This window comes from Lepeophtheirus salmonis, chromosome 12 (genome assembly GCF_016086655.4).
Source record: "Lepeophtheirus salmonis chromosome 12, UVic_Lsal_1.4, whole genome shotgun sequence".
Lineage (NCBI taxonomy): Eukaryota > Metazoa > Arthropoda > Copepoda > Siphonostomatoida > Caligidae > Lepeophtheirus > Lepeophtheirus salmonis.
In genome coordinates, this window is record NC_052142.2 from 5,668,435 (window position 1) to 5,689,270 (window position 20,836).

At 30.5% G+C, this 20,836-nt stretch overlaps 1 protein-coding gene and 1 long non-coding RNA gene across 53 annotated transcripts in view; one reads left to right on the forward strand and one right to left on the reverse strand.

The window, feature by feature from the left end:
- Nucleotides 1-20,836, reverse strand: part of slo (calcium-activated potassium channel slo) — a 291,323-nt gene that overhangs the window by 62,234 nt on the left and 208,253 nt on the right. For all 50 annotated transcript variants that reach the window (XM_071892349.1, XM_071892327.1, XM_071892328.1 and 47 more), the window contains one exon: nt 8,880-9,030. In XM_071892349.1, the coding sequence (XP_071748450.1) occupies nt 8,880-9,030 (151 nt within the window). The remainder of the gene's footprint in view (nt 1-8,879; nt 9,031-20,836) is intronic.
- On the forward strand, nt 10,784-20,453 carry LOC121127052 (uncharacterized). 3 transcript variants are annotated; one of them, XR_011782923.1, is made up of 5 exons: nt 10,784-14,042; nt 14,103-14,620; nt 17,896-18,457; nt 18,514-18,723; nt 18,782-20,453. It is a non-coding gene; the product is annotated as an uncharacterized lncRNA (long non-coding RNA). The 3 variants fall into 3 exon arrangements; XR_005867467.2 differs by having other exon boundaries at nt 10,784-14,620; XR_005867468.2 differs by lacking the exons at nt 10,784-14,042; nt 14,103-14,620 and adding an exon at nt 14,659-17,109 and having other exon boundaries at nt 17,180-18,457.

Sequence of the window (20,836 nt, forward strand, 5' to 3'; positions counted from 1 at the left end):
ACTTTATATTTTAATTTTTGCAAGAATGCCAGAGCGTTGTATTGCTCCGGAAGGTATAACAGTTAATCCGGATTAAAAAAAAAGGGGAATATATTATTTTTACATATTTTTTTATCGAATTTCAAGCAGTGATAAATGTGTAAAAACCATCGAAAAAATAGGATCGATTAGATATATTCTTCAAATATCAAAAAATCCTTTAATTCTGAATTCTTTACACACATAATAAAGATGAATTGCCTCCCTGCAACATTATAAATATTATATTTAGTAGTTTTATTTATGAACAATTTTTATGAATTTTTATGAATGGGAAGAATCATATCCCCTGACAATTAATTATAAATTAAGAAAGCAATCAATCTTTATTTTCTGCTGCCACTACTCAGCAAATAGAGGTAGAAGGCTGAATAAATATAACATCAATGAACATTTGCAAATTTGTTGCAAACATAATTACTGGGAAAATGCTTTCTGTATTCATGAGAAATTTTGTTAGGAAAAAGAGAAATTGTGTTTGGCAATTTAAAAAATAGAAAAACTTTTAAAAGAAAAACTGGATTATTTATCATAGAAATGAACCAAAATTGATCAGTGAATTACATTCTATTAAAGATAAATCTAATATTATTCCATAAAATATTTTCTATTAATGTTTTTCCCAGTTTTTATAGCCATTTTTTTTTTTTTTTTTTTGTTATAAATCATTATAAATCTTAAAGTTGGACTAACTTTAGGAAAAAATTTAACAACATCAAAATTTAGAACAAATAATCTTATTTATTTACTTAACATAGCTATCTTTGTTATGCCGACTAATGTATTTGAGGAAATATTTTGAGGAAGGTAGAGTGTAGAATTCTTTTTTGTAAAAAATACATTAGAAATATTTTAAATTGATTAAAAAGGGTGATCTTGCTTAATTTATTTTTCTTGCGCCCCAAATACAATTTTGAATTTACAAATGATAAAGTTATTAAAAAATATAATATTAAGTAGTTTTGTTATATTGTAACAAGGTGGCGCTACTCTCGATCAAATTGTAAGCAAACCAATATAAGTAAACAACTTTCATGACCCATTAACTCCAAAAAAGCAATTACTTACATATAAAGTCAGAATTAACTGAAACTCGATGTAGATGTACATAAATACATATGTTGTAATCTCGAAATATTAAACTTAACTTTTTTGACAAATTATTAGTAATGACAAATATTGTCAACATATATGTATGGATGTCAAATTTTTAAATTATTTTAAACAAATAGTCTCGATTTTTAATCCTTGAGTCACGACTCAATAATTTGACTTATGTATCCATAGAAAAAGAAATATTTAGAGGTGACAATTTGAGAATAAGCATAATATAAATTTAAGCTGTTAACAAACAGGGATGTAGTAGATAAGTTAAAGAGAAACATAAGAACCGGAAGAGAGAAAACAATTACACTTTCAAAGAATTGATCATCCCAATCAAATGATATTTTTGTATTTTGGTGTAAAGATTTGCCTAATCATTTAATTAATTTAATTTACTCAGCTGATGTAAAAATAACAATGACTAGTCTTAACGTTGAATAATCCAAAGTTGCTTTTCAAACCAGGAGCATTCCTACCCAACCTCTATTTATAGCAGCTGAATTCGTCTACATATGATTATATTCAAAAAGACATCTGTCTCCGAATGTCAAACTGAAATCAAAATAACTTGTCTTCTCTATATAATTCTTTCTCTATGTATAAAGCCAATAAAATTAAACTATTAATTATTCAATAAAAACTAATTTAAACATTCAAAATCAAAATTTAGAAATATTACTACCCTTACACTACATATTTTTAAAAAAATCTGCCTCATTACCAACTTAATATTTTTGTCATTGAGTTTGTTTTTTTAAACAACTTATTAATCCTGTTTCCTTTCTTTTACGAACAATATTTTCGTGAATTTTTTTTTATTCTTGATCTTTTTTAAAGACAGATATATATCTTGATTCTTTTTTAAAGATGTACAAAAATTCAAACTTTATACACCTGGTTGCCCAGGACCAAGATTAATAATTCTACAATTTTGTTGTTTAACTTAAAATATTTTGGCATTAATTTCGAGTTATTTATTGTTAACTCTCATTCATATATGTAAATCATGTATGGAAACATCGTCAAGTTGCAGTGAGTGTAAAAACCACTCTTGTGAAAATGTCATAAAAATATGAAAACTTTGAGGAACGGCATATCAGCTGACAGGCATGACTAAAGTTGTAAAAATATATAACCTGCAGGTATACAAAAATAAAAGAATCCGAAAAATGACATGTTAATTCTGACTGTTTGAAGAATTTTTTGAAGAAAAGCAGCTTAGTTGTTATGACGTTTTATTAGATCAGCTAGGAGCAGATATAAAAAAGTAAGGGAAAAAAACACGAATCCAACTCCGTATCTTGCAAGGACAAAGATAGGAATCACTCCGATGTCGATCCTCAATTCTAGTCTGAATTGGAAAAGGAATTGCACTTACCACAACCCAACAAATCATCAGTGCTACTCCTTCTTTCTTGTGAATATACACACTAGTGATTAGTTTATAGTTTCATGCTGTCTCTTCAAGAATTAAATAATAATAATGACAGCTTAGAAAATAAAAAACAACGATCAGATTCCCAACAAGAATTTTTTTTCGCAATAATTCAGATCATACTTTATATAACTCAGGATATAATTGTAAAATATAGCATTATCTGTTTGATAAGTTACAACTTTTCAAATAAGGAGAAATAATTAATTCAACATTAATATAAAACTAATTATCCTAATCAACGTATAGTTCTTCTTTTTTTCAATTTACGCTCACAAAAATTATAATACATATTACAGATTTGATTAAGGAAACAGGGCAACTAGTACACAATAACTGTTCCATTATGGCAAATTGTATCACAATTAGTACAAATGAGGTTGAAGATAACCATTTTTAATGACTCATGCAATACATAATGTTAAATATTTGGATTAAAAAAATATGTTCAGACTTTCTAACAACTATTTTCATAACAATCATAACGCTTGAATAGCACCATTGGCTGCTTAGAAGGAAATATATTTTTTTTATCCAAAGGCTTCTATTTTTTGGCATTAATTACATAACGTTGGTTGTTTAAAAAAATATATATATGTGGGAGTTCGACTTGTTTAGATTATATTAAATATTCATCATAGTACCTTCTATACTTTTTTCCTCTTTTTTTTCGTATAAAGGAACGATCATTTTTCCTGAGTTAAAATAAACATATTTAAATCTTAGCATTGGTGACCCCAATGCCTCCTAAAAAATCTCATACTGATGGTCAACACCATGCGAAAAATGTACCTCAGATCGAACAAAAGTACGTAGCGGACGAGGTCTGCAACTTAAGTATTGCCGCAGCAGAGCTACATCTTCCAAAATTCTCTGCGATGGATCCGAAAAATTGGTTTTGCAGAATTGAGCTGGATTTTTTGATGAGGAAGATCAATGAAGATCATACCAAATATTGTTTAATGACTTCAGCATTACCTGATGCAGTTTTTGGGTTTATTCCTATTAAAAAAAGGAGGAATCATGTATGATTGTGCAAAAAAGACAATCTTACAGAAATATGGTCTCTCACCTTCAGATAGAATTAAAAAAAATTATGATATGCTGGGTTATTCATTGGGCCTTTCCCTTGGAGAAGTTATAGATGGAGTTCAGTTTCTCCTTGACGAGGAATACATCCATGATTTGCTTCATCATTTACTACGGGAGGCCCTCATCAGAAATGTGCCAAATGACCAGCAAGGGTACTTGAGAGCAAAGTCCCATTCAGTTGAAGATTTGAAGCAAATGTGTGTTGCAGCCAAAGAACTTAGCAATTCACATAGTTCCACTGTGGAAGACTCGTCCGCTTCGCCTCCTATCAATCATGTTTTCAAAAAACCTCTTCATAAAACCTCCAAATTTACTAAATCTAAGGATATCTGCTATTATCATTTTAAATTTGGAATGAGCGCAACTACCTGTTCAGAAGCTAGTTGCCATCTTTTTGTACTTGTTTCAAATAACTAAATTACCCTGGGTTGTACGGGACCGAGGTTGTAAATAAATCATCAATGAAAAAAGTCTTGCTCTGGAAAAACTCTCCCCCATTATTGGATATGGAGGAGCCCTTGTTGATGTTATTGGCATAACAACTTTAAATCTCAATCTAAAAAAGTAAGGAGTTTTTTAAATGGAAATATATTCTGATATAAAATGTTCGTCCAATTTTGTGCGAAGATTATTGATATAATTCCAGATTTGGAGTTGATATTTTCAGTAAAAAGTGATTCCGAGATGAGCTGTGCTTCATTTCAGAACTAACGAAGACTCAAGAAGTCAAATTGAAATATAATGATGTCATTGATAATAAATGGTTAATTGAAACTTATCCAGCTCATAGAGTTGAACACCATATAGAGACAAAAGGTACTCCTTAATTGGCAGATTCACGCAAGTTAGATGGTGAGATGTTAAATTTTGTACGAGACGAAATCAACGATTTGTTGAAGAAAGGAATCCTACAATCGTCTTCTTCTAATTTTTCTTCCGCTATTCATGTCGTTCCAAAACCCAAAAAAAGCTGGCGATTTTGCGGCGACTATATTCAATTAAATAAGATGACGGACCTTGATCGGTATCACCTATAAATCTAAGAGATTTGGGTGGCTAATCTAAAAGGTAGGACTGTTTTTAGTCAAATGGATTTACACAGAGCGTAAAATGCTGCTCAGACATTTCAGAGACTCATCGATTCAATTGTAGGAGGAATTCCAAATGTGATTGTGTGCCTTGAGGAAATCCTTGTCGCTTCGAAGTCGATAGATGAGCATTGAAAAACGTTGCACGTGGTTTTATCAAGACTTAAAACAGCTGGTATGATCATCTGCCCTGAAAAATTAGTCTTTTTCATTAAATCGGTAGACTACCTTCAACATTCTATTTAATCGAAAGGTTTTAGGCCTCTAAAATGTACGGTAAATGCATTCCAAAAAGTACCAACTCCAACATAAATAGATGAACTGCATAGATTTATTAGCATGGCACAATATTACTCTCAGTTCAACGAAAGATTGTCTCAATGAACAGCCCATTTGTATCGCCTGTTAAAAAAGAATGTAAAGTTTAATTGGAATACGAAACATGAACGCGTCTTTCAAAGCATTACAAATAGTTTGTCTAAAAGTATTCAACTTACATTAAGAGATAGTTCTTTGCCTATACCCATGACAACGGATGCATCTAATACAGGGGTGGGAGCTGTTCTCGACCAAGAGGTAAACTGACACTGGCAACCTCTTGCTTTTTGGTCTCTGGCTCTTTCAACGACACAATAGAAATTTTTTATGTTTGATAGCTAATCAGTAAGTGTTAAGGAAAGCATCGAACATTTTATATGGGCTTTTGGAAAGACAAGTTTTAAAGTTTTCACGGACCACAACCCTTTAGTCACTGCGATTGACATTCATAATCCCTATTGGACACCAAGACAGTTCCTTATTTTTGCATTCATAGCAGAATTCAATTTGATATCGAACAGGCTTCTGGAAAATTAAATCATACTGCAGACATTATTTCTGGAATTATAAAGAACATCACAATAGGCCCTACTTTCATTGAAGATATAGTTGAGGATCAAAAGAAACAGGATCCTAATTTACTTAAGTTTAAAATTAAACCTTCTTTTCAATACACTACATGAGCCCTACTTGCTGGTTTTGGCAATGCTGACGCATTCCGTGTGGCTGTGTCAACTCTAGTATTGCGTCAAAGAATCGTGCATTCTGTACACAAGGACAATCATCCAGGATTCAAAGAAACGTTAAAAAGGGTTTCACTTTTTTATGCTTGTCCTAATTTGCGAGCAGATGTCAGAAACTTCACTAAAGAGTATTTAGCGTGTCAGAAAACCAAACATTTCAGGACATCAAAACCAACTTCGTCTTTCGATCCTTCATCTGAAAGAATTTCCTTTATTCGCCTAGACATAATCGGTCCATTCCCAATCATTCAGGGACAGTGTTATGCCCTAACTATTATGGATCGTTTCACAAGGTGGCCAGAAGTGATACCTATTCCAGATATAACCTCCAAGACAATAGTCAATAATTTTTGAGTAGTTGGATTTTGAGGTTTGGAGTTCCAGAAACTATTGAGTCTGACCGAAGATCGCGGTTCAGGAGTTCATTATGGATGGTTGTTTGCAGAACACTTGGGATTTAGTTTTATGGGGATTGAGGAACTCAGTAGAATAAAAATAATAAATTCGGGTTCAAAGTATTCACTTTTTCAATTACTCACAGGCTGCTCATGATCCATGCCCTTTAATTTATTTCACCTGTCCACCTTTACTTCTGGCTACCTCGACGTCGAAAGTTTCTTTGAAACAATATATAAAATAAGACACGTTCGTCCGAGACACTTTAATAAAGGAGCTATTAACAAAGAATAAAAAAAATCGAATTTGTTTTTGTTAAAAATAAACTTATAAAGAGTCTCTTTATCCAAATTTCTTGGTCCTGCTTAAGGTGATTGAAAGGCACGATCGTAATTATAAATTTGACTTTGGATCAAGAACTGACAATGTCTTGATGGATAGACTTCGACTTGCATTTGGAGTTCCTAGTATCCTTCCAGCGTCTCCCACTCTAAGATGCACAAGATCTACAACTCGAGAATAATCTATTTGTTTATTTATCAATGTGTTTGTGATGCCTTTTATTATGTATTACTAACTAGACTCTTTACTCACTCTGTGATGGATGCTATTTTCTATGGGTCCATAATGTAGGCTTATTCTTATTGAATCCGTATTAAATATGACAGTACCGTCAAGAAGAAACTTCTGGCCAAAATTTTTAATTTGTCCTCATCTAGAACATTTACGATTTCATCCTAAACTGACAGTGTCAGCCCTCTCCATTTCCCAATGAAATAGGAAATTCCCAAAAGTGAAGGCTAAAAGATTTCAAAACGACTACTTTTAATATGATTTTAAATATCCTTTGCATATTTTTCTATTTGAGGTGTAACAAAGACCTATAATATTGTTGAATGATAAACAGACTCAGTCATACATGATCTTCTTTCGGGTTATGTTTTTGATCTAAAACTAGTGTTTAGCATTGCCAAACCATGACGAAAGTTGAGAAAAGTAAAATGTTGGAAGTTAGACCATAACAGCATTGAAGATTGTCATTTTTTTATTATCTTGTTACATTCTCGACATGATATTTTTCACTTCATCATCACCAATATTAGATTTATCTTTCATTCTCAGAAAAGTATTACCAAATTAATCACAATATTGTCATTAATATAATTTATAACAATTAATATTATGATTTATCATTAGAGGATGCATTGTCATATACAAAATAGAGGGTGCTAAACAGACAAAAATTTCAAGATAAATTATAGTAATTCATATTCTTTAATTCAAATTTAATTTCTTTCAAACAAGAATTGTTCCTCTAAATTTCATATTTTGATGGTTATTTACAGAGATGCAACATAATTTTTTTAACTACTCCCTCTATGTAAATTATTTATTTATCATTTACTTCCTGTTTTCAATTACTTTGAGATGATCCTTCATTTAGTTTCATTAGTTATATTAGTTTTCATTAGTTTCATAAGTTATTTACAAATGTGGAAATTAATTATCGAGGTTTTAATTTCTGTTTTTTATGCGTTCTTATTCTTTATCTACCGCAAAGATGAATATGAAAAAGGGAGATTAAATGGGAAATGTTCAGATAGAGTAAAATACGCGCATTTTTAAGCGTGCGAGTAGATTTCAATACCCTTATTTGTCGACACCCAGCATAACAATTATGAAATGTTTCTTGATCAAGCTGTTCATATTTTTTGTTCTTTCTAACAGCAAGGGTATGGCAAGCCTCACATTAGTAGTGTTACTTCGATAGCAAATAAGCTGAATTCTTTAACTACATATCGTTTTTGATGCTATCAGGAGGAGGAACTAATTTTTAAAAGCAGAATGTGCTCATTTAAACTTCACTATATATGTTTTACTCTGTATGTAATAACTAAATATTGATATCGTTTTAGCCAGTTTGATTTCAAATTTTAAACTAGTTCAATGTAACAACATTTCATCCAAATATTATTATATGCTTAGCTTTGATATAGAATAAAGCCTTCCTTTCAAGAAAGTGACTATAACTTGCTAGTGTCCTAAAAATAAGAAAATGAAAAAGTAACCCATACAATTTGAAGAATGTTTGGGGGAAGAGCAGCTTAGCTTTCATAATTTTATGTTACCTGCGGGCAGCTCTGAGAGGAAGAGAATAAAGACAAATCTCCCTCCATATCTAGGAGAGACATAGTTAGGAAATACTCCGATGTTGATCATCAATTCTACTCCAAGTTGAGAAATAACTTACAGAAATAATTACCCAACAAATCTTCAATGTTATTCTCAGTCGTTCATGGGAACACGCACCTGTGATTATTATATACATAGTTCTCTTCTTCAAGAGTAATAAGAATAGCTTTGGAAAATAAATTGTTAAGATTTCACTCTCTGGTTTCTTTTTTTAGCATACCGGAAGGTCAAATTTTCTTAAACTCTTATCATCCTATTAGTTAAAGGATAAACTACTAAAGTATTAGTATCAATGAAACAGTGAAACACTTTACAAGAGTCAAAATAATACTTTTTTAGTTACTAAAACGTCTATAGAATTAATCAAAAAAAATTAATAACAAATAAATAAGAGAAAAAACGATTTTGAATTATTCTTACAAAATTTATATTCATTTAAAACAATAAAAATTTAAAAAGTAAATCTTTTACCTATTTATAACAGTGTTCATTAAAGGTTTCGAATCTTCGCAGTTATTTTTAAGTGCTACAGCTTTTTTTAAACTATTAATAGCTTTTGAAGATCCCCCCATATTGAAAGAAGCAGCAGATAAATTAGAATCTTTATTTTGTGTGGACGACACTAGAAAAAAATAATAGTTTTAGAATTGAGATCAATTTTAACAAAGTTTATGCATAAATTTTGTTATATTGGGTAAGGAATATATAGTACATGCTATATACAGCATGCCAACAATTATGTTAAATTTCTCGTAAAACATTCACTTAAAAGGGTAGGTATGGAAAATTTTGTTGAAAAAATTTCCTTCTTGTGATAGTTTTCTTACATAAATAATTATCTTTCCATTATTTTTTGTATACCAAAATATAGAATCTTATCAAATCATATATATATATATTTAAAAAAAAACACGATGCTTAAATGAGGTAAAATTACGTTTATAATATACGTAAAAAAGGTATAAGCAAGAACCATTGTTCGAGGACACTTATAGAAATATTATCTGAATGAAAAAGAAAGATATACATTATCTATCATTTTATTCTCATGTATTCACTATAAATATTATAAGCTTTTAGATGCTACACAAATAAAACTTATGTAAATAATGCTAAATTATTTGTGATAGTAAAAATTAAGATGCACTATAAATAATTTTTTTCCGTTCGTTCCTTACAGACTAAATATACATAAAATATTTTAGACATACATAGAAATCTGACCATAAAAATAATTAATCTAGGTAAAAGATCAAATGAGTACATGTCATTTTCGAATAACCTTTTTTAGTTATTTTTTTTAATCAATTCTGAAATACACAAGATCTGATTCGCAAAATTTTTGGCAATTTAAGTCATTAAAGTATATTAAATACTAAAGATTTTAGATTTAAAAATCTAGAATATTCAATAATGTATTAAAGTTTAATCCTTGAAATTTTTATTCCTTATTAATTTTCCAACATTTCAAATATTTAAACTTTGTTTCCATCTTTTTATGTGTCATGTTGTAATTTTTTGGAATATACTCGTAAAACAATTTAAAAAAATCTTGATTTATGTAAATTCAAAACTTGAAAGTTATTTTAGGTTAGTTGACAAAGGTGTGGGGGAGTCCGTTTGCTCTAACTCTAAGTTTAGTCTTGAGGTCTTTGCTTACAAGTAAAAGTCCTTGAATTTTTTCATCGGGTACAGCTTTAGTCTTCAAACTTTATGTTTATAATATATGATCCATACTGTTGAGATTATCCTTACTAATCCAAACTACAGTTTGAAGAGCTTTGGGTCACATAAACCAAGTTAAGAAAATGACTTACTTGGTTAACATCTTTGCAATCATAAATGGGTTAAATCTGTCTCTCCATGCATCAAGAAAACATGCTTAGATTCGGAAATAAAATTGTAATAAAATACAATTTAAACTTTGTCGAACTTATCTTTAGATTTTTCTTTTAGAAAATTAAAATTAAACAAAATACAATGAATATAACAATACTTTCTGTTAATGAACAATCAAAGTTCTTGAAGAAGAAATTTCAAGATATTTTCCAAATTTACCTGTCACACCATTTTTCCTTGCTATAAGCCCATTCACTATCAAAGTTGAAGATATTCCTGATGATGCTCAAGAAAAGAGTTTATTGAAGTAATTACCAGCAATGCAGCAAAAATTGATCTTTCTTCAATATCAGTCAGCAAACTTTGGATCAAAAGTTTGCAGTGATACCCTAAAAAGTACATAATTCTGTGTTTGATAGATTTTTTATGGCTGATACTTTTAATGGTTATATAATCTCTATATATATAGAAGAGAGATGTGTGTGTGAAATTTTGAATGGGCCTCTCTTTTGAGCTCGGAAGTGCTAAGATTTTTTTTTTTTTTTTTTTTGGGGGGTTATTTATCAAAAAAAGATTGGCGTTTGAAACAACAACTATACGATTAACTACGTTTTCTAAATTTATTCAAAATTAAAAAAAAGTTATGGGCAAAAAAAGAAATCGGTGAAAATTGCAATTTCTTTTCTTCCAATGGAATATGGGATAACTAAATAGAATAAAGTTTGTAGGAATTTGTCTGGGAATTGGTTTAAATATGAATTTGACAAATAAAAATTGATGTTTAACTGAAATATTTGTCCTTTTCTGAATAGTTTTTCAATTTTTTTCTCTGCTATTTTTTTTGACAACATTTTTCTTCATAACTTTTTTATTTTTGCAAGTACGAAAAAAATAATCGTAGGTTTGTGTTTCTTTTACAATTCCAATTAATGCTATAAACTATTTTTTTACAAAATTAGTTCAAAAAAAAGTTCTTTGTAATTTACTTGACGAATTTTGATACTGGAATTTTTTGAAATAAATAGAAAATGGACTTCTAATCTAGACAATTTTGTAGATGCATATATGTACCTATGTTATTTAAAGTTTATAACACATTCTTTTTTTATATTCATTATAATAATACTGAGGTTATAGGATTCAATATTAAGAGTGTTTTTTCCGGGGGCGGTGTGGGGGAGTTTCTATGATGAGACGTTGTAAATTACCTTACTTGATATAGTCTGAAGAATCCAAGAGAAATAGAATTAGAGTTATCAGGATCTTTTTCGACAACAACGAAACATTTATATTATAATTATGAGTATATGGAAGTATTTTCTGAATATTTTTTTAATTTTCTTAATTAATTTGACCATTTTCAATGTGATTTCCCGCTCCTTCCTTAGCCCGAGCCATTCCAAGAAATTCTTAGCTAGTATCTGATATAGCAGAGGAAGAGATCGAGAAAAAACTTAAGAAATTGTACAAGTTCAATATTCGAAGATTCTGTATTTCAAAAATATAAATTCCAAAACCGGTGTTGAGAAGATTATTTTGTAAGATAAAGGTTTTAGACTTAACTAGGGATACGAGGTGTGATAAAAAAAGTAAAGTTACATTCAAATTTTGGAGGCAACGTATAGTTAGTATGCTAGATTTTTTTATGTTAGTACATTTGAAAAACAACGTATATTTATTGTTTAAAGCTATATATATATGTTTAGTTTGTTCATTATAGGCATAATGGTTAGAAGTATTTTGCGAAATCGGTGATTTTTTGTTTTATGTCCATTTATATATATCTTCAGTTTTTTTCCTTAACGATATACCCATGATTTGTTACCAGTTATGACCCTTTGAGCATATTGGGATCATCATTGACGACTGCCAACAGCTCATTAGTGATACTTATGCTACAATTATTTTCGTCAAAATTAAGCAGTTTCGAAACAAACTTCTGCGACACTCGTCTCACCGATAATTCTATATCCTCAGCAATGTTTCTGATATTCATTCGACTATTATCAAGACAATTTTCTTAACTGCTTCAACTTTATCAACGTGCTGGGGTGTCCAGAGCAAGGCTTGTCATTGGGATCGTCCCGGCCATCTTGACAAAGTTTGTAAAACTTATAAACATTTTTTTTACTCAGAAAAGGTTCACCGTGTGCACTATCAACATTTCAAGCGTTTTGTACCACTTAATTTCATTTTTTACGCAAAATTTCATGCAAATTCTTAGATCCATATTTTTTAATAGCAAAAAATTGTGGAACACACAAAATACTTCTACCATTATGCCTCTAACAAATAAACTGAACATATTATATAGCTTTTAAGAATAAATATATCCCTTTCAAATTTAATAACATAAAAAATCAAAAAATCTAGCATACCAAATAAACGTTGCCCCTGGAATATGAAAAGTCACCTTAACGTTTGAATAGACTTTGTATAATGGACTATTTCTTTTCCCAATTTCAGAATATTCTTAGAGGCAAACGAAGCAATTTACTATGAAAACAGATATCATATTTCACCATTCCATTTGTTCACATTACGAAATATTTTGTCACATGTCAAAAGTTGTTTTAAAAGTAATTAAGCACCGGGACATGATGGTTTAGGCGAAAAAAATTAACACTCTTCCCCGATGTTTTTGTTTTGTTTTTCTTAAAGTTTGGAGTTTTGATGGAAAAGTATGGAATTTTTTTCCTTCTACAACCCTGATAGAATTGGGCTCTTCTCAAAGAAAGGAGACTCAATACTCAATCTGGTCATTGGAGGACAATAACAGTTTAAACGAAACAAATAGAATGCTAGCAGGTTAATTACAAAACAAATTGAGCCCATCCTCAACGAAAGGTTAGGGGACTACCAAAAAGGCTATCTTAGAAATAGGAAAATAACTTATACATGTAGAAGTATTAGGGCTCTGTTGGTTCTTTGAAGTTTAAAAAAAAAAATGGATTCCATTAAACACAGTCATATACTTTCGGTTGTTAAAAGCTATTTCCTAAGGGTATTTTTCAATCATATTAGACCTTTGCTCTATAATAGATCATCTACTATTGAGATCGATGGTTGTGTAAGTGAGACTATTCTTCTTAGGAGAAGATACAGGGATGGATGTCCAACAGCAACTTTCTTATTTACTGCCTCAATTGAAGAATTATGTAAATGAGATATGGGAGCTTTGGAATTTCCTTAGGTAGTTCTATACATTTAATTAGTACTTATTTGAATAGTTTTACACTATTTGTCGATGCCAACAATGAACGTCAGTTTGTTAGAAGAATTGAAGTCAATAATAAGTCTTTTGAAAAATATTATCACAGGTCTGACTGGATAATTAATAAAAGTAAAACTGCTGTTTTCACAACAGGAATTTGGAACTCCGATTCTTCGACTAAGCTTTTAGATTGTAATCTCAAAAATAGGGTCAAAATTTTGGGGATTGAATGGCAAAGACACGGTAAAACTTACCCAAGTTTCATTTACTGCATAATTTTCCTTATAAAAAATTAAGAAAATTGAGGAAATACAATCTCTTGACAAGAGTCGAACTGTATGGTACTGAAATAGTTCCCTTGTTTTTATATAATTTACACTCTCTGCCTCTTTTAGCTGAGAAGGTGACAGAGAAACATTTCTTCAACAATCCAATAACTGCCTAAAAAACCTAGCAATTTGTAATTCTATTTTGACTGTTCATTACCTTGCGAAATAGAATGGTTCGGTATTTGTGAAGGGTAAATTTTGTCTTCCAATTAAAAGGACTTCGAAGAACTATACTCCTTCTACATGCCATGTGTAAATAATATATTTAAGGAATTTTAAGAATAATGTTACTGAGATATGTTAAAATTTTAGATCTTCCAAAATCTTGGGATAGAAAAATAGAAAGATCAATACTTTATATTTATGGGTACAAAAAATTTACTGCGCGGTTTCAAATTTCGACTGTTCTTATGTTTTATGATGATCTATGTGATGACTTTTGAAAAATATTTAACTATCCTTTCGGGTATTATCCCAGTGTTCGAATTTTTTAAACATTTATTGCTTTAAATGTAAAAGAACTGAATGGCACAGAACCAAAATTCACAAAAGCACTGGTTTTGTTAGGACTTTGGAAACGAAATGAATCCCCAGGAAAGACAAAGGCGTTGGAATTGCTAGCAAAATTACAAATTATGGACCCAAAGCTACTGAACAGATAAGAAATGTTATAATTTCAGCTATAAAAAAATATATTGTCTTCTTTTTGATGATTCCAGAGACTTCGGGATGGAAATATGGTATTGATATTATAAAGCATTACTCCACGATGTCGGCAAAATATTTGGACTCTTTAAGTGGATTGCAAGGTCTTAGAAGGCTTTTAAAAAGTAAGTTACTATAAGAGATTTTTGGTAGTTTTAATTTTAAATATTAACTGTTATATTTTATTCTTATTTGCTCTTCTTTCGGTTCTTGTTATATGCTTGTACGGTTTTTTTCGAATTTTATATGGTGACGGATTTTATTTAATGTTTTTACTTTGTGGTATGTGTATAATGATTAGGTAAGTTTAATAGGTGAGGGATAATTATCAATAATTTTTTTTAATTTTTTTTACTTTTTTACATGATTCTTCTTCCTTTAGCTATTTCATATGTAATTTTTAATATAAAATGAAAACTTCAATAATAATAAAAAAACATTATTTTAACTTATAGTCAGGTTTCATGTTTACTAAAGTTTGATAAAAAAATTAATTAAATTATTTACTACACTATTATAAAATAGATAATATGTTAATTTCATAGTTTATAACATTCTTTTATGTATTAAAAAAAATGATTTTCGAATTGTGCTTATTCAAGGAAACTCTTCGTTGTACCTAAAGAGTCCAATATTAGATATTTTCCCATTGAAGAAAATGTAATTTGATTAAAATTTTAATTTTACTACTCATGTGACCAAGATGCTTGTCTCTTGCAATATTTGACTCCATATCGAGGATCATCAAAACTTTGTTATGTTTATGGAACTTTATACTTGGGTATGTAATTCACTCTTGCTTCTCAATCACCAAGTCAATGGGGTCTCAAACTAAAAAAATATATTCCAAGATCCATAAACCACTTGAGGGTTTAAATGATGAAGATTTAAGTACATCAAATTTCACATTAGACATAAATAAAATGTTTTTTTCTGCAACATTCCATTTTCAATCGTGAAACATTCTTATTTTACTAACTTTATGGATAAATAAACTGGAAATTCCGTCCCATCTCAATATGACGTTATATAGTCATTGGAGGTCAAAAATAAAGTTATTCTCTCAAAGATAAAAGAAATAAAAGGTTACCATAATCTTTTTAGGGCGATGTATGAAAATATAGATTTAAGGGAACCGTATACAGTGACTGTAATAGTTGTTCCTATAGAAGAGTAATATCTTGTCCAATCTGCTTAAATAAATTTAGTCTATACATAGAGACATCGAGAGGGTTAGACAAAAACCGGAAGGACTTGTTTGGATTATTGGATGAAGAATGGAACTTATATGTTCTGATTAAGACGACACCGTCAAACAAATTAATATAGAGCTAACTCAAAAACTTACAAATGGGAAGTGTGTCATAATCACTATTTACTGAAGAATAACAGCTCATTAATGTAAACATGGCTAAAATTGATGCTGCGATATCAGGATAGTAAACTCATAAAGCAAAAGCAAAATGAGTTTGATAAATAATCACATCAGCACAAACACCAAACAATTCTATCTACCCCAGTTTCAGTAACAAAGCTCGAAATTAGAGCAAAAACTTATAAAATGTAAATATTATATAGATTATTTTTATGCAGTTTTATACGAAATACAAACCCATGCACCAGGGCTACCTATGAAGCTTTCTTATCAATGTGAACAAAAAATAAATTAGCTTATGAGAAAATGGATCATCGATAGACACTCGTCATCTACGATTAAGAGCTGCTTCACCAGAAACTTCTACACGTTAAGGACCTCCTATACGGATTTAGATCGATCCAAAGTTACAATGGTCCATATCATACCTTGGATCCCATCCCAATTCATGGGAAAGGTATGTTGGAACAAAATTTGTTTAAAAACGTACCCAAGGGCGTGATAGGAAAGTGTTCCTTAGGGAAAACCATTGGGTGGGGTTGTGTCATCACATGGCAGTTACCAAAAAAAAAAGTTACAAAGGGCGTAGAAGAACTGTGGATCTTTCACCGCTATTAATGATCCCACTTCTACCTCCCACATTGTAAAATCTGCAATGTGACTATTGCGCAATAAAATTACGATGACGATGCTCAAATTAATATTACTCATCCCTCATACAATGAAAATTAAGTTCAACAACAGCATATCCTATTGCAGATTCGGATAAAAAACGTGAACTGTAAATAATAGACTTTGGTATTCTGCTATCATTCTTCTGGATTAGAATATAACCAATACGAAGGTTAATATAAATGCAAGATTATACCATTACGTGAGTACAACTGTTGTTGGACCTCCGCCACGCTTTTAATATTGACGTCATAGTTAATGAGTGGTTGTGTGTGTTTTCAAAATCTGTTTTTCTTGCACAATAGTTAGTACAATACATTAAATTAAAAATTATAGCAACAGTGATGTCAAAGACTATGAGTGGTTGGATGTTTTGTAAAAATCTGCCTATCTTACCCAGCAGTGAGTACAATACATCCGATTGAAAATTCTAGCAAGCCCGATTGCATGATGGTCTAACCTTGTATTTCTATTAACCTTGACCGATACCAGTTCTTGACGCATCCATCATTAATATGATAGGTAACTTGGAATCGTAGCGAAAATAAAATCATTCTGTCAGCATCAGTAAGAATCTCCTTGATCTTCTCCATCGATCTTTTTTACTAATATAATTATCAATACCACAATTTTACAGATCATTGAAATATAAAAAAGACGACCCAGAAAATCTAGTGGAAAAATAAACTAAATAAATTATTACTATATTACATGGACTTAAAATAGTTTTTACAGGAAAGAAAATTTTACATCGGAGTGGACAAGAGAGAAAAGAAAATGTTCATCATTCATGAGTAGTACATTGAATTCCCTTCTTTCAATAATTACTTAGCGGAAATAATATCGAGTGTCGTGTCCTCTTGAGTTCCGGTGGTGTATTACAACGCCTAAAATATGTCGTGTCCCTGGATGTAGAACAGGATATAAGAATAAAGGGAAGGATCCAGGGGTCATTCTGGATGTATTCACAAACAAGGAAGATCTTTGTCATGAATGGACTCAAGCAATTCACAATCGAATTGAAAGCCAAGTCAACATGATAGAGTGTGTTTTATTAATTTAAATCCCTCCAACTATGGAGTTACTTCTCAGGACACCGATGCGATACCATCCAATTTTCCAGAGTTGAATTTAGAATATATATATTAGACTATATCTGGAGAACTATTCCATTGCCCATCTACATGGGACACTAGAAATATTTATGTATTTCTTCATTTATTCTATAGAGGGGACAAAAGCATAAGAAAAAAAAATATAAGTCATGTTTGCTTATGCAAATACATAGTCCTATTTTTCAATTCTTAACTCAACTCTTCGGTTCTGCCATTATATATTTTTTCACCTCCTTAGGTTCACCAAAGCACTATTTGAGGCATGTTCCCAAAGATACATAAAATAGAACGAGTTGTATGGCACGATATGAAAATCAAGGTAATGGGCTAGAAACCCGCATATCGGATTTTTGGAAGCAGAGCTAAAAAGTCATATTGATGGAATGTCTTTACCTTTTGATGTACTGATTCAATGGAAAGAAGAATCCCTCTTGTTTTATGCCCTTGCGATGGCCCCTTATCCTCATTTGAAATTCAGTCTCTTGGTTAAATTACTTATGACCTTTGAAGTGCATGTTAATGGAAGTCTTGTGGCCATGAGAGATTCTTCTGAGTTTTCTCTACGGCTATCATTACATCAACGAGTCAGATATGCAATATGATCTCCAAGACTAAACCGCTATGTTGGAAAACAGTTATGTCAAAAACAGACTTCGTCATTAAGAATTCCATTTACTTAAACATCGGTATTGTAGAAAATATCAATAGAAGCTTAAAACCATCGTTACTTTTTTTGATTGAGCAACAGGAATTTTGTAAATCTAAAAAAAGTACCGAGGAAATACTCCCAAACACCCTCGGTAAATATTGTTGCTCATTTAGTGTATTAATTTAAAGTAACGCTTTTCATTTTCAGCAATGGCTCTGCATCCACATCTTTGTATAAACTTATAATGAGCGAAGGAATACTGAAATTACCATCTATTCAGTAGTTAACAAGGCTTTCAAGCTGCTTTACAGTCGATACAGGATTAAGTCTTCAAACCATAAAATATTTAGAACAAAGAATAAAGAATCTCAACGATAGAGAAACAATTGTATCCATTATTATGGATGCATTATATTGGTAAGCTGCAATAAATTCAAGGCAATTTTATACAAAATTTATAGCTTTTTCATTTCAGTGCAAAAGTTTGTGAGTATACGGGAGGAAAATTTACGGCTTTGAACATGGAAGGGATATACCAACCAGGATATTGCTTTGTGTGATGATCAAGAGCTTAACTAACAAATATGAAGACACTATTGTAATGGTACCTTTGACAAAATTATACTCTCAAATTCTGAGAAAATTATTTTACCAAGTTGTAGAAGCAACAACACCTGTTCGTTTTGAGTAAGGTGCATCAATGCTTAATGGATATTCAGCAAACATAAAATTCTACACTCAAGAGCTATGCAACAGCATATTGAATACGCATATTGTTAACCCTTGTGATAGTGGGAAAAAGTTATTTGTTATTTGATGCAGTGCATATACAACAGCTTATTGGGAAGAAAGTTTTTGAAATGTACTTTGTTTGATGGTGAAGAAACGATTGCTGAATTTATCCATATAAAAAATTCTATCATATCGAGCAAACAAAACCTGTGAAGTATACACACAAATTGAATGACAAAGTTCTTAACTCTCATCCGATTGAAAAAACTAAAGTCAAGCCAGCAGATGCATTGTTCTATGAAAGTACCATTTATGATATTGAATTAATACTAAGAATAAAAAAAAACTTTTGAAGCTTATTTTGCGCCGTTGGAATTTATTCAACGTTAAATCTTCAACTACAAGCCTAAAAAGAAAGATCGGAATCGTGAACCCATAACACCATTTAATTTTGAACAAAGAATGCTTTTTGCAAAGAATTTATTAATTGGCTGGATAATTTTCGAACTTTTTCAACTTCTGCTATGATGGATTTGACTCAATATTTAATTTTCAATAAAATTTTTAGCTATGTTTTAACTTGAAAATTCAGTCAGACCCATTGGAACAAATGTTTGGTTTCTATCGATATAGTAGTGGATGCAACTATTACACAAGTGTGAGACAGTTCCTTGAAACAGAAAAATCTGTACGATAATCTTCACTTATCAAGTTCAGCCAAATGAGATGGGTCGACATTTGTGAACATTTTGTTGAGAAATTTAAGGATTATCTTTTTACTGATGCAGATCTTCTTCTGGAAAACTTAATTATCAATGTCATCCCATCACATGCTGACTCAGAAATACTATTTTACATTTTCGGATATTTTGCAAAAATCTATTTTGTGCATAGTTTTTTGGATAACCTTTTGCAAACTTTACTTAAAAAGTGAAGAGGACAACTAGCAAAATAATCTTTCTATGCTATCTCTATTTGACGAAATCGATAACCACACCCTTGAATCACATAAGGATTTTGTCAGAGATATATCAAGATTATCTTTAGTAGAACCATCAGACGAACTATTTTTCAATCCATTGAACATAAAAAAATAATTTCAAATAATTTAAACCCACGAAATCTCTTGTTAGAAGCTTCATTCAGTACATTAAAAATGAGTCTAGTCTTTTGCTTGCCGACAATTTGAGACTGGTTATCTGTTCGAAAAATATATTAAGAAAGGTGTATTTAAATTAATATCATGAGCAAAAATTTTGCTCAAGAAAATAATAACTTAATTCATGAAAACCGAAAAAGATATGCCATAACAGCAAAAAAAAGTCTTTTGGATAAGGCAAAGAAGTTAAGATCTGAGAAGAAATAAGCTCCATGATAATAATTTGGCTTTGAAATATATATTTATTTAATGATAACTGATTTTATGATTTATTATTTCTTAATAAGTGGTGAATTTAAGTGCATAGCTTGAGATACATATATGGAGTATTTATCATACTTGCATCTAATTTATATTTTATTTCACTGGTATGTAGATAAAATGAGTGATATTCAGACTTATTTATACTAATACATAGCTTTAAGAGTGCCCCCCCCCCCTAATGTACAAGTTATATTTTGCTTTAAGTCCCTGTATATGTAGTAGTCATTAATTAAATATAAAAAAAATACTTTTAACTGAATTTGGCTACTCACCTAACCGAATGAAGATGTAAAATAGATTTACAAAAATTTATAAGACCTTACGTTTTCGTTCAATTATACCTTTATAAATCTGTAGCGCAGGGACATTAAAATT